General features: G+C 39.8%; 1 protein-coding gene across 2 annotated transcripts in view; it reads left to right on the forward strand.

Moving 5' to 3' along the window:
* cgnl1 (cingulin-like 1) overlaps nucleotides 1–8,665 on the forward strand; it is a 32,358-nt gene extending 23,693 nt beyond the window's left edge. For both annotated transcript variants that reach the window (XM_040121152.1, XM_040121074.1), the window contains 8 exons: nucleotides 163–333; nucleotides 3,039–3,200; nucleotides 3,427–3,516; nucleotides 5,732–5,815; nucleotides 6,040–6,164; nucleotides 6,537–6,645; nucleotides 6,776–6,939; nucleotides 7,076–8,665. In XM_040121152.1, coding sequence (XP_039977086.1) covers nucleotides 163–333; nucleotides 3,039–3,200; nucleotides 3,427–3,516; nucleotides 5,732–5,815; nucleotides 6,040–6,164; nucleotides 6,537–6,645; nucleotides 6,776–6,939; nucleotides 7,076–7,229 — 1,059 coding nt within the window. In that variant the 3' untranslated portion in view covers nucleotides 7,230–8,665. The remainder of the gene's footprint in view (nucleotides 1–162; nucleotides 334–3,038; nucleotides 3,201–3,426; nucleotides 3,517–5,731; nucleotides 5,816–6,039; nucleotides 6,165–6,536; nucleotides 6,646–6,775; nucleotides 6,940–7,075) is intronic.
* Nucleotides 8,666–14,334: the final 5,669 nt, after the last annotated feature.

Genomic DNA, 14,334 nt, shown 5'->3' on the forward strand with positions numbered 1-14,334 from the left:
GATGAAAAAGGATTCCAGTCCAGCCGGTTCATTGGGATATTGAGTTTTGATAGAATGATATGAAATCCCAAACATACTCTGGAGCCACTTCAGCCTCATTTCTCTACATTTCTCACATCTCTCTCTTTCTTTGGCCTCCTCTCTCTCTCACTGTGCCTGTAGATGAATGACATTGTGGAGGCGTCCCAGTCGTCCACTCGGGAGCTGCAGGAGCAGATTGATATTTATAAAGAGAAGAACCGCAGGGAGCTGACGGAGCTGCAGAGGCTTCTGAAGGAGCGAGGACAGGAGCTGGACAAGTACCTGCTGGCTACCAAAACCCTGCAGGACGAGGTACAGTGGGCTACGTCGGCCTCATCTAACCTAAAGGCCACTCGTAGAGGAAACTGAGTTTGAATAATGACACTGCTTTTTTTGGTGAGACTGGTTAAATAAAGGCCATCATTAGTCAGGCCAACTGAGCCCTCCCATGCAGAACAGTACATGATGAGCCATTGTTCTTACTCAACCAGTTTGGCCCCTCCCACCAGTATCATCCTTTCTTTTTAGAGAGCATTGTCATCACTTAGGTATTTCTGCTCCCTGCTGTCTTCTCAAACCCAGTACAAAGAATTAAAGTGAAGTCGCTGAGCCGAGTCAAGTCATTGAAAATCTCTGTTCTTTATGTAAATCAGTGTTTGCTCTCAGTGGTATAATTAAAAGGGAAATGTGGTGAATCCCTTAGTGATCCTTTAATGTGTGGCCATAACGCCATAATGGTGAAACTTAACAACCAGTGACCACTCAGCATTGTTTGCATTCAATCAGTTTATCCTTGTCAGCACTTTGGAATGTGAAGAATGTTTTTGTTGAATGTAGGAACAGATGAATGTGAATAATTTATGTTAGAAAGGGGGTGGCTTAGGCTGTTTTTATTTATTAATCATACATTTAAATTAAGGATGTAGGAAAGTTGAGATTGTATTTACGGTGACCACGCAGAAACTGTTTTATAGTTAAGTGAGAGCAGAAGTGCTTCAGGACAGTGTGAGATATAATTTAATATAGGCAGAAATGGGGCATAATGGTACATAAAAGATCACTGCTTCCGAACTCCTGCAATTTCTGAGACCATTTGAACTACACAGTTTGTGAAACGTTACAAAGATACCCTTGATTATCATGCTTCCATGGCTGTTTTTATATATTACTGTTTTCCAGAGGTGCACAGGAAATATGAATCTGACACCTTCTGTTTAAGTGAGTTTAAATGTCTTGTTTTGAGGTTTGATTTGGTTATGTAAAAAAGACCAGGTATAAAAACAAAAAGAAAGAATATTTAATACTTACTGATACCCTGTGGATTTCTGAACTCTTTAGATAAGCAAGTTGCGATATTGTTTTTGTCTTGTGTTCTACTAACACGTACACAAGGTCACGATGAGCACAAGGTTGATGTGATACACGTTTCTGATGACTGCACAGGGAAGTAACAGTTTGTTAGAGGTAATGTGCCCTAAAAGTCAGGAATGTGCCAATAAATTAAGATAATTAGAGGACTGTAAACAGGTCAATGTTAACAACGCCGATTTCAGAACATTTATGAAAAAAAGGGGGGGGGGGTTTGCAAGTGTTTATGACATAGAATATTCATTAAATGTATTTGGTAGGCCTTAAGGAAACACACAATGTACCCTATTTCTAACCCTGTAAACAAAAATGTGTGTTTATAATGAAAGCTCCACTGGGTACCTTTTTAATATGTCTTGACTTTAAGCTCAAGAGGCTTCCTCGCAAGAGATATTTCCTTGTCTCTAACTTCTGGAACCCGTAGTCATTAGTTACACGCTTAGTTTTATCATGCATAACTGGCTACCATTCAATGTTACAGATTTTGCAGCTGTACATGTCATGTGGTAGAAAGTAAAGTGTACATGTAAGGTCAGCATCCAGGTTCTTCATTTTTTTTCTGTCTATATCCATGCTAATGTATCTTTGTCCAGCTGCTGCACAGGAAGAGGAGGATGTCATTGTTGTGATATCATTGTTGTGAAAGCTGTGCTGGCTGGATTCACATCCTCCTCCTCTGCCTCTCCTGAGAAACTGATTGCTCTTGACTGAGCCTAGTGAGTCGACTTTTCCAGCTGCAATTAAATGCCCCATAGGTCTCCACCCATGTGAACTTGGCAGACCATAACTAAAATAACAAGTGTAGGCTGAATACATCCTTCTTCTTTTTCTTTATTTAACAAGGTAAAAGTCTCATATTGGTTTAAATCTCTTTTTCAAGAGAGATCTGGCCAATAAGGCAGCATCAAAACAGTGATGAATCATTTTCACACCTAGATCTATTTTATTAAATCATTAACACATTAATTAATTCATTTCCAAACTTGCTTATAGCTCTCCAGTGCCTGAGGGAGGATGTGCGATTATCCCACTACGCTTATTACTGAGTCTTTGTACGCTCAGCTTTAGATCCATGGCTTAAATTAGATCTTACTTACGTGTTTACGAGATGAATTATGTAATAATTCTGTGCTAATGGCCAAATATTTGTTCTGGGTGAGAAATAAGGGCAGATGATGAATTTCCATTGTCTTAGCATTAAGCAATGGGGGCAGTTTTCCAGCAGTGGAGGGCTCTGCTTCTGAGGTAAACACTAGGTGTGCTGTATTCATTAGTCACTCAAGGGCACCACATAATATTTTCCCTTAGCAGCAACTAAATTGTTGGTCATCGCTACAGTGGCAATACTTGATGAGAAGCAAGGTAACATATTGAACAATGGGAAGGACTTTGCTGAACAGGAGGGCATGTTTTAATCCACCCTTACTGCAGAAGTATTTATAAAATGTTGAGGGTCCTTTTAATGAGACACTGAGCCCCTATTAGACAAGTTTTACTGATCTTCAGGGATCAAACGGTGTCATAAAATATTTTCTCTAAAAAGATGTGGTTTCAGTATTTATACGGGACAATAAAATGTGTTAGCAATAAGCAATGATGTTTCAGTAATTTTTGCAGGTGCTGGAGTGTATTGATGCATTTTGTTTCAGTTGTCACACCGGGAAGAGGACCTGCGGCAGTGTCAGAGGGAACGAGACGAGGCTGAGCTCCGGGAGAAGACACTGGAGAAAAAGGTTCATGATCTGGAGGTGGAGGCTGAGAAAAACATCCACACAAAAGATGACAAGTCCCGACACATCAAACTCTTGGAGGTACATGATACTGTCAAGTAAAGCCACTGATAAAGGCATTGTCATTAGCAGATGTTATAATTAATCATTGTAAATGACCTTATGGCAATCATTTAGGAAACTTGAAGATCTCGGTAGATCTTAACAGTCAACAGTTAAGCTAAATATTTATATTTAGAGTATTTAGGAAACATATATCGATGGCAACACCTACTGACCGTACAGATGTAACTGCTTCATTTTGCAGGACAGGATTGCTCAGCTAGAGTTGAACCTGGATGAAGAGCGTCAGAGTGGAGACCAGCTGATGGACAGGATAGACCGAGGAAGAGAGCAGGTAAAAAATACACACACACTCACACACGTACTCAACACATTCTCATTATCAGTGCTCACCTGTGTCACTGACCTGCTGTCCATGTTCTCTTTAGTTCACACAGACGTGTCTCTGTACCATGTCATTCTGCAAACGATATCCATATCTCCTGTTGCTTTGTCTTCCACCTCTAACACCATAACTGCAACCACTAATCTCTAAATAAAAGGAGCATTTGACCTCTACAAAACAATTTCAGGTCTCAAATATAGTCCTGAAAGATCCAATGAGGTGTGTGTGTGTTCCTTTAATATCCACACTCCCAGTTTACTTCTGGTCTGGATAAAGTGGACAGATTATTGCTTTGTAAGATGATCTTGCATAATCATTCAGATTGGCAGCCTGCCAGTGCGGTCTAAGCGTCGTCTATCCAATTTTCATGCATCAGTCATAAAAGACCCTTCTTACTGCACCGCCCGAGCCAAAATATGCGAGCTGCCAAATGTCTCGAGTTTTCAGGTTGTGGAGTTCACTTGGAAATTACACTCAGTAACTTCATCTTGAGAACAAATCCAGTTCTTGTGCTTGACGTTTTCCTTCCTCTGTGATAAAGCTGCTGACGGAGGCACTGTGAAGTAAGATTTAGATAAAGTACATGTTCTTTTAGGATTGTTGTTTGTTTGTGGGAGAGTGCTGACTAATCAGAGGGAGGATGTTGTTTCTGGAGTTTTTGAAATAACAGTTGTATTGCAACGCTGCTGATTTTATGCAAATGTGTATGTCTTGTTTAGCACATATAGTCAAGTGGTCAGAGTTTCATGGCACCTTTACAACTCATTTATATAAAATGTAAAACTATGAGACTCAAAGGCAGGCCTGTAATATCTGGCTTGGTAACAGGTTCCCCTCGGTCTGGAACTAACACAGATTCAAAGGTTCTGTCCAAAATTTAGTAACATCAAGTTAGTAGAGTTTTTAAATCTGCTTAAATGGTTTCCCTTTTAAAAAATTTCTGGCAGAGAGAGAAGAGTGGCACTGTGACAAAGTGGCATTGGTTCAGTATGAGGCTGAGGTCAGTTGTCAAGGCAACACTCGAGCTTTGTGCAGTCAGAGTGGAGTAGGTTGAGTGCCAGTGGTGTGTGTGTGTGTGTGTGTGTGTGTGTGTGTGTGTGTGTGTGTGTGTGTGTGTGTGTGTGTGTGTGTGTGTGTGTGTGTGTGTGTGTGTGTGCACATGTTTTATGCACGCACGTGCATATGTGCTGGTGTGTGTGCTCTAATGTCTATGGGGAGGTGAGGTGGGGGATGTGAATGGCTATGGGGTGGAGGGTTGGTGGGGTTGCAGCAGAGGCAGCAGGAAGAACACCTGCGTCTCTCCTGGCACCAGGTGCTCCTCTCCTGTCTAAATGAGAGTAATCTCCCCTCTCCTCTCCTACCGTCTCTCACAAAGCAGATTAGTTTCGCTCCATGTTCCAGTCTGCTGATTCAGCTCCCTCAAGCACTGTGCCGGGTGCACCAGTTATAGGGGCCATCGCTCATCAGAGCAGCCCACTGTCACCCACTAATTGGCATAAAATATCACCAATTCTAAGCTCCTCTCACAAAGAAAGAACCATCACCACTGTATCGATTAGTTTTCATCCTCCCTTCTTTTGAACTGGGCTGTCACTGAACAGGCATGTTCATGCAGTCAGGCCTCTCTAGGTTGATTTAATGTGCAGGGAGATCTATACCACTTTCATATCTTATACCATATAAGGCTAGCAGACGCTTAACTTAATTTAACTGTACAGACATGGGAGTGGTATTGATCTTAACTCTTGGCAAGAAAGCAAATAAGCATATTAACCAAAACGTTGAACTATTCCTTTAATAGTGTATAATCACGCACACTTTACACGAGTGCTGCAGCAACTATCTGTATACAATTTGAACGCCCACAGCCATATATTCTTTACAGAAACTAAAGGCAGTGATTTGATTTTTATATTAAGACCATGTGTAACTGAGAGTTGACGTGAGGATCTCAACTAAAGGTGGAATGCAGCCAAACAGGAAAATTTAGCTCACCAATTAAATAGGGCCCTTTCAGCATTAACTCTTCTTTTGTTTAGCATTTTGACTCACTGAGCGCTATATGGGTTCCTGTTGTGAGGGGGTCTCAGACCGTGTCTGATAATAATTGTCATCAGAGTGTGTGGGAGTATAGCAATGACAATGTCTGGACTCGGCTTGACAGGTGGAGCAGATGAGGAATGAACTCCTGCAGGAGAGGGCTAGCAGACAGGACCTGGAGTGTGACAAGATGGCTCTGGAGAGACAGGTACACACTCACCTGTCTGCCGGAAAACAACTACACACAGTGTTACTCTACAAACTCAGTTCAAAGCACCAAATCATTCAATTCATTCATGTCTTTTCACCATTTTCATTTGATTGTATCCATCCTCACGTCAATTTTTGTTTTTTGTACAGATACAATTACAGTTTAAACACACATTTGTCCAGTGAAGCACCTCAACACTTCCGTCTCTGTGATCTCTCTAGAATAAAGACCTGAAGAGCAGAGTGGCTCATATAGAAGGCTCCCAGAAGTCCAACAAAGAGGGCCTGGTAGCCCAGCTGGAGGATCGCATACAGGAGCTGGAGGAGAGGCTGGAGGGGGAGGAAAGGTGAGATGAAGACTTCAGCTGGGAATAGAGATGAGTAGAGATGAAGTGATGGAGGAGAGAAACTCCAGGGAGCGGTCTGACAAGAAAGTAAAGAGGTTGATTAGTTTGGGGATGCCAGCCAGGTTGTGACTTGTAGGTTTCAGATGAAAGTTAGACTTTATACCTAAACACTGATTGATTTTGTAAAGATCACAACTAGATTATGGATTTAAGTTATTCAAATCTGTAGGTAATGGAGCTATACAGGGTTTTTAAAATGATTTTCTCATTCAGAGGGATCATCTGACTAATTAATCAACCAGCTCTTAGTTATTTGTGTTTTAAGATTCATGTCAGTCAGTATGATGATGCATCACACTGCATGTGTTTCAGGGAGCGTGCCAACCTGCAGCTGGTGAACCGCCGACTAGAAAGGAAAGTTAAAGAGATGATGATGCAAGTTGAAGAAGAACATCACTCAATGCAAGATCAAAAGGACCAAGTATATGATACACACTCACTCAGCAAAGACCTTAAATTAAATATCCAATATCTGTCTTTCAGCCACACAGTGTAAGTAATTGTTGATCTTTAAGCCTTTTAACACACTCCATTTTGTTTCTTTCTTGAAGTTAAATCTGCGTCTAAAAGCCCTGAAGAGGCAGATGGATGAGGCTGAAGAGGAGATCGACCGACTGGAGCACAGCAAGAAGAAGCTGCAGAGAGACCTGGATGAGCAACAGGAGGCCAACGAGCAGCTCCAGAGCCAGCTCAAAGCTCTGCGAAGTGAGATCAGGTAAACACAAACCGCACTATCCATAATTAATCATCTATAATCTAAATTCATATCAATCACCTTAAAATACGAAAGGCTTAAGAATAACGCACAGACATGCTCAGTGTCCTAGTTATAATATTGTTGTCTCATCCAGGCGTAAGAGCTCCTCTGCCCCGCTGCTCAACAGTCTGGACGACGATGATGAGGACGACGACATCAGCACCGATGGGGAGATGTACTTCAGCTCATCATCAGGGTACAAGCGCTCCTCGAGTCAGGACAACATCTTGTCTAACTTCGCTTTGTAAACAAGCTCTGAGGTTGAACATAAAGCTTCTTTATATGCATCACTGTTGAACAAAACGGCTGGAGAAAAACTGCAGGTATTACAGTAAAACATCTGCGTGATTATTCCGAGACTTTTCCAGCTAGGTGAGATCATGTGAAATATTGCTCTTGTGAAAGTCCACACTTCAACAGAGTTCACTTAATTCTCCTGGATATTCAATCTGGGTACACTCTCGATGTCCATAAATCCACTCAGTATTATTTGAGCAGCTCTGAGATTAATGGATGAAATCATAAAAGCTTTGTCCTGTAGAAATTAAATGTACATACTCTTTAATTTGGTAATTTGACATTCCCACACGAAGTCTTACCTGTCCAAGATTGTCATTCTATTCTGAGTGGATTTTCATTTGATAACAAATGGATTACACATGCTTGTCAATGATTATTCTAGCATTAGTAAACTTGAAAACGCTATCTTTAATGCACTGTAAAACTACACAATCAGTACTGCCTTTGGGAACACTATGAAGTTATTAACACATACTTTTTTTATGCCTATCAAATGTTAAATTGACATACAGTATCGAATATAAATTTTTGTAATAAAATATATTTACCTTATTTTTTTTTTTTTTTAAATGAATGAAGATCAAACCCAAAAAATTTAAAGTGAGGAATGCCAGGATGTTTTTTTATTTATTCACGGTTGAATATACAAAATCCTGGCTCAGTGAGGTTTTTAGGGAAAAATAAATGAGGGACTTTGTACACATCCATTTTTATACAGTTTTACTGATGACCAATAATACTGTAAATCCATTGAGTCGTTATCAACAGACATTTTCTGTAATGTACCATAAGGGTTAGTCCTAATATTAGTGATATCAAAGTATTTCTTACACATTTACTGCAAAAGGCTGCTTCGTGCAATCATGTGGCAACGTCTAAATTAACTTTTTGTGATCACTGATTCTGAATCGGATTTTAATAGTTACAGCACTGAACAAAGCTGCAAACATCAAAACCATTTCATCTCTGAAGACATTATTATACTGGAAACACTGTGATGTAACTTCTGTCTGTGGTGATTTCTGTCCTGAATGGGGGCAGTGTTAATACCGAACATGGTGTAAGTCTTTTTGTTTAACCTCAAATGTGTATTTTCATTGTGCCACTGTGCACATAAGGGCTTAAAGGTCCTGCAAAAGAACAGATGTGGACCTCCTCAAATTTTCCTTTAACTGAATGAGGGAATTTCTTCTCTCTTCAACTAAACTGACAATCGATGTTTTGCTGAACTGTGATTATTTGCACTCTCTGTTGGCTCTGTGCTGAATATGCCGAAGTCTGACACTTGTGGAGGGGGAGAGTGGATTGAGACAAATTCCTGCCACTACCTCTCTGTACACATTTGTATGTTCATGAATCCTGCTGATACTAAAATAAAGTTACTTCTGGTTATTCTCACATGCTTTTTCCTTGGTAAATAATTCCTGGCAACTGATATTTAACATTTCAGGATCCTCTCCAAACATAGAGTACTCATAAAAAGCACAGAGGAGCTTTCCCCCCTTTGCAAAGAATGTTAAAACAAATTTCTTGTATCAAACTCTGCACATCCACTGTCTGCACAGTGAATTCAAAAAATCCAGGTGAGTTAACTGAACAAAACACATTTCTGAGTGGAGGGGAATGTTAATAATTAAGACTAAGAATTTTACATAGTTAGTTTTAAAATAGTTTAGTTAGTTTTGACCAGTGTTGGAGGAAGTACTCACATCCTTTACTTAAGAAATAGTATCAGGGTCACAGTGTGAAAATACTCAAGAAGAAGAAGTCGTGCATTATAAGTTTCACTTAAATATAGGCTTTATCAAGTATCAAAAGTAAAAGCTCATTATGCAGAACAGAGTGTTTTAATATATATAACATTGAAATTTTTATAACCTGCATTAATATATATGTAGGATTTTAATCTTAGCTGATCAAGTTCAAGAGCTGATTTTCTCCGTTTCTATGATGATCGTGATGATGATTGTTTCCTTCTTAAAATGGGGGGGGGGGAATAAACTGTCTAAGTTATATTATTTCAACCTATTTCAGAGAAAAATCAACTTGTTTTAAGAACTTTTTAGGAATGAGCGACAGAATAAAGGATCGCTGCTATAGAATCAAGAAAAATGTCTCCTTTTTCTAGAAAATTCATGAAACTATCAAAAAAGTTGGAACAGGTTGATGCTCTCTCACAACAACAGCAGATTTTTTTTCACGTTTTAAGAAAAGAAAATGGACGGAATAATAGACACAAATTACCTTGTAAGATGAATATTTTGTAGTGTTTGGATTTCGCAAAAGGTTAATCTACAAAGTACCTCAAGCAATCAGATAACTGTGGAATAAAAAGTATAATATTTAAATGGAAAAACTCAACTAAAGTACAATTATCTCAAAATTGTACAGTAGCTGAGTAAATGTACTTAGTTCCACTTGGCCACTGGTTTTGGATGAGAAGATTTGATCAGTATAATGTCTAATGATCACCACACACTGACTTCATTCGTCCTCACATAAAATCTCTGAAGGGTCAAAGAAGCTGTGTCAATAGCAGCTCTTTACCTTTAATTTCATGCTCAGCGGGTGAGTGTTTTTCCTGCTGGAGCATATGAAGCATATGCATCCTGTGTTTGGGTCTGTCCCCTCTCAACCCAGAGCTTTGACCTCCTTCAGTGTCTGGCATGGAGCGGGAGCACACAGTTAAAAGTGTCTGCATTTGTCGCTAATTTAGCAGAGAACTTTGTAGAGAACTAATTTTACTTTGATATTAAAGAGTCTTTCTGTGTAGATCAGTGTCCCAAAAAATCTGAAAAACTTTCTTTGTTTTCAAATCTACCGCTGACTACAGCAGTAAGAGGAGGTGAATAGCTGAGGCTTTCTTACTCTCACCGGCCGACCGGCTGTTGTGGCAGGGCATGACCTTCATTTGTTGCTATTCTGTGTGGGACAGACAAATCAACCTTCCAAGTGCCTCAATATTATATCTCTCCCTCTCTCTCCTCTGTGTCAAGCCAAGCAGTAAACTAATAGGTGCTGCAGGCTGGAGAGCTTAAGAGGGAAAAGTTTTGTATACTTAACAAGGTGATCATTCTTGGGATTCCTTTATGTGCTTGAGTGACTTCAACCAGACTGACCGCTGGGAAATAAAGAGGTAGACAGCTGAGAGAGAGAGAGAGAGAGAGAGAGAGATGTCGTGGAGGGAGTGATGATGTGAAGGGGTAGGGTTTTGAACAGCTACTCTTTTTTTCACATGGTGCTCTATGCTCCACAGTTGCACATAGAAAACATACAAGTTTTACAATTCTGGCAGGGATCTAGAAACAACTCTGGCGGTTCAGTGTAGGTGGACAGAAAAAATAAAAACAGCTTGTTATCTTTTTTTTGTGTGTGTGAAAATGTCACAGAACCATGCTGCCCTCTAGCTGCAATAACGATAACTATACCAGGTTGCATAGTTTTGTTTCTCTGGTAAAGATTTTTTTAAACTAAGAGGAGATATATGACCAGAAATGAAGAAAAAATAGAAATAAATAAATTTGATATCTGAATATTCACTGAGACAAATGATGATGATTTGTGGTGCTTGAGTAAATGGGAGTAGGACAAAGCGGTCACTATCAGTGGAAAGGCGTCCCTATTTCTGTGGTCCATTTCTTTTCTATATGTCTGAGGAGTAATTATTCAAATAATTAATATGTGAACAGCTAATAGCTTGTATGTGGGAGTGGTGGCTGGTTTTTATCACCCAGCTGTCAGACCTCTGCGTACCCAGAGGGACGTAAAGGGGGACATCTCCCACACCAGCAGCCCTTTTAACTCCCACATACTTCAGACTTGAAGACTGATATAATACTTATGTGAGTTATTATGATATATTGCTGGTTTAATGAACTGCATAGATAAGGTAGATGAAAGTAAGCCACCTTCATATACAATGGTCTTAACTGTCCTCTGAATATATCATATTGGTCACATTGTTATGTTTCTATTTACACCAACACCGAGAGTTGTTTTATTGTGTTTTTTGTTTTTAAGCAACGCTAATGACGTTACTCAGGTTCTGCACAGAAACACCAAGCTAAACATCCGATGTATGCCCCAGACAATGGAGGCCTCAGTACAGCAGGACAAACCTGATTTCAGGTTTTGTGCGTTTGGAGTCACCGTCGATGATGGAAGAAGTATTCAGATCTTTCACGTATGTAAACGAAGAAAAGCCAGAATAAAAAAAAAACTCCACTCCAAGTTACAGTCCTGCCTTCAAAATCTTACTTAAGTAAAAGTATAGAAATAATATTTATAAAATGTACTTAAAACATCAAAATTAAAAGTACTCTCTATGCCGAAACACTAACTTCTGAGTTTTATATAATTATTTATTGTATATTATCTAATTACTCAACTGAATTATTAGATACTACTCATTGATGTTGTATTTTGTCAGTGTGTAGCCTATTTTAGGTACTTTATAAATGACTGTGAAGTTTAATAGTAAAGAGATGTGTCATATTTTCAGATCAAATACGGGATGATCAGATTATTGTTTATTGCATCGTAAAAATCACAACATCACCATAATGACAATCTTCACGGGCCTTAGCTATAAAAGAGATAAGAGAGAGGGGGAATAAGATTATTGATCCCTTGCATGGTAGAGCTCTTAAAAAGGACACTATCTGTCAAATAGTACTGTGTACAGCCACATCCACTTGTTATATGAATTACACAGAAACATCAGGAAACCCCTTTTGCAGTGTGCCCCTCCCCTTTTGGATTAAGTCACTTACATCACTCAACAAGAAATTTATAGGAGACTGTTGTTTTGGCCCTGAGCCTTTCCATTGGAAAAACTCTAAAAATGTAGGAGGTTTTTCATTGATCCAGGTAAAGCGTTCACATTGCTAAGAAAATAAGTATGTCCAGCAGCATTTATCCGCGTGAGTCCAAGGGTCCTTCGTCGCACATCAGCCCCAGTAAAAGTATTTCAGTTCAAAATTGTACTAATCTGTTTGCCTAAACGTGTCCAGAGACAGCATGTTTGTCTGTCAACAGTTGTAATGGCTCCTTTCTATCAAGCCATCACTAGAACACAGGTCAACCTAAATTCCACAGCTGCAGGGCTGCTGAGCAGACAACAGCTATTGTTGGTTTCAACAGCAAAATCCCTCTTAAGCAACTGCTGCCGGAAGAGAAGATCAAATACCTGTACTGTAGCCTGCATGCAGCAACAAACAATATTGTTACTGGGACAGCATGAACTCCTATCACTGTCGTCCAGTGCTGGAGAAAGTACTCAGATACTCTACTTGAGTAAAAGAAGCAATACCACACAGTACTTCGCAATTTCCCACAGCCTGGAGAGTTATTCCCAACCAGTTACTCTGTTTATTCTGATGTAAGAGGTGGGAAGGCATCAAATTCTCACATTTAAGAAGCTGGAACCACGAAATGTATTTCATTTTTGCAAGAAAAATGACTTAAACAACTGAAAATCAGTTATCAAAGTTGCACTCAGATACATAGTATCTGTGTAGCTCACCCTATACTTACCTGAGCAGGTGGTAGGTTCCAGTCGAGTGAGGAGGAGAAGGTAAACTGGCATTCGGCGGTCAACAGGGGAAAGATTAGGTGGCAGCGTGCTCTGAGGCTGCAGATTTATTTTTATGTGTTTTGTTGAATTTCCCGGGGGCTCTTTTTTCCTCTCTGTTTCATTAATATCTTTGTCATTAAATGTCACTATTTGAGTACTCACTCCCGCCCGCTGACCTGCTTTTTGCACCATCCCTTTAAAGGTTTCCAGAGCCCAAATACCATCGTCTGCCCTATTTACAGGGTGGCTGCACTACAGCATGCATGAAGTTAACATAAAGGAACTAGGTTAGGGAGCAAAGCGAGCGAGTGTAATATTCAGTTCTCCTTCGGTCAGATGTGCTCCATGCAAATCTGGTTCTTCTTGTAAGACCAGCAGCGTGGAATTAATCTAATGCTGAATCAAGATCTGAACACAAAGACAGTGAGAATGCCAGCACAGGAAGTGAATAGGTACATAGGTGTATGGGAGTGGATTTCCGCATGAACTTCTCCATGACACTGGATTGAAAAAGAGGCTTGGCTTCATCACTGACTGATTGATTGCAGAAGCGACTAAACACCATTTGTTTGATGTACAGTTACTAATTAACTACTCAGTCCTGCAGACATAACCTCGTATATTGTTCTGAGAATATGTCTTTTCATATTTACTGATGTATTTGGACATTAGCTAACACCAGATCTTTGTTGAAAAAATTATGCACAGCTGAACGAGCTCTTGCCAGGCAGCTTGAGTCTTTAAACTTGATTCTCTCATTCATTCCTCTGTTGACTCTGAGTCTCTAGTTTCTATGAGTGGGGAGTGACTGTAGGTCCTTCATAGGAGGAATGTGATCTGGCTGTCTGATTATTGTCTGTCGGCTTCTTAAAGATATTCGACAGGATGAGTAGGTTTAAACTGATGAACATAAATCCATCCTGAAAGACCAAGTGATAGTGTAGTTGCGAGGCAGAAGGTAGCAATAGCATTAAAAAATAATGTTTGCCGTGCTGTCTTTCTTTTCCTCATTATCCACTATCAATGGTATCAATAATTCATTGGCTAAAGCAACTCCTGTAGTATGTGACACGCCTCCTGTAACTTCAGTCTAGACCTGTTTCAGACTTTATTTAACTGCTCTCACAGCAGCCATAGTGGAAGGATGGAGGATTCAAATGATTTACTTCAGTAATAGTAGCAATTTAAATTTAAAAGAACTAAAAAAAAGGGTTTATTGCTTGTAAATAGCGACATACACCAAGCAGTGGAAATGTATTTTGCAGTTATTAACATTAATAGTAACATTAATAAGACTTAGAACATGCATAGCCATAACAGGAAGATTCTGGCAAACTCCTTTATTGTGAAGTGAGCAGTGAGTACCAGCTCCTTCTAATAGCCACTCCTATTGATAAGAGGTGCTCCACCTGTCCCAGCCCGCATAAGAGGACCCGCCCAGTGAGAGTCCTGCTCTCAGGGCAGGAGGCCCAGACCAG

Source organism: Xiphias gladius, chromosome 1 (assembly GCF_016859285.1).
Source record: "Xiphias gladius isolate SHS-SW01 ecotype Sanya breed wild chromosome 1, ASM1685928v1, whole genome shotgun sequence".
Taxonomy (NCBI): Eukaryota; Metazoa; Chordata; class Actinopteri; order Istiophoriformes; family Xiphiidae; genus Xiphias; species Xiphias gladius.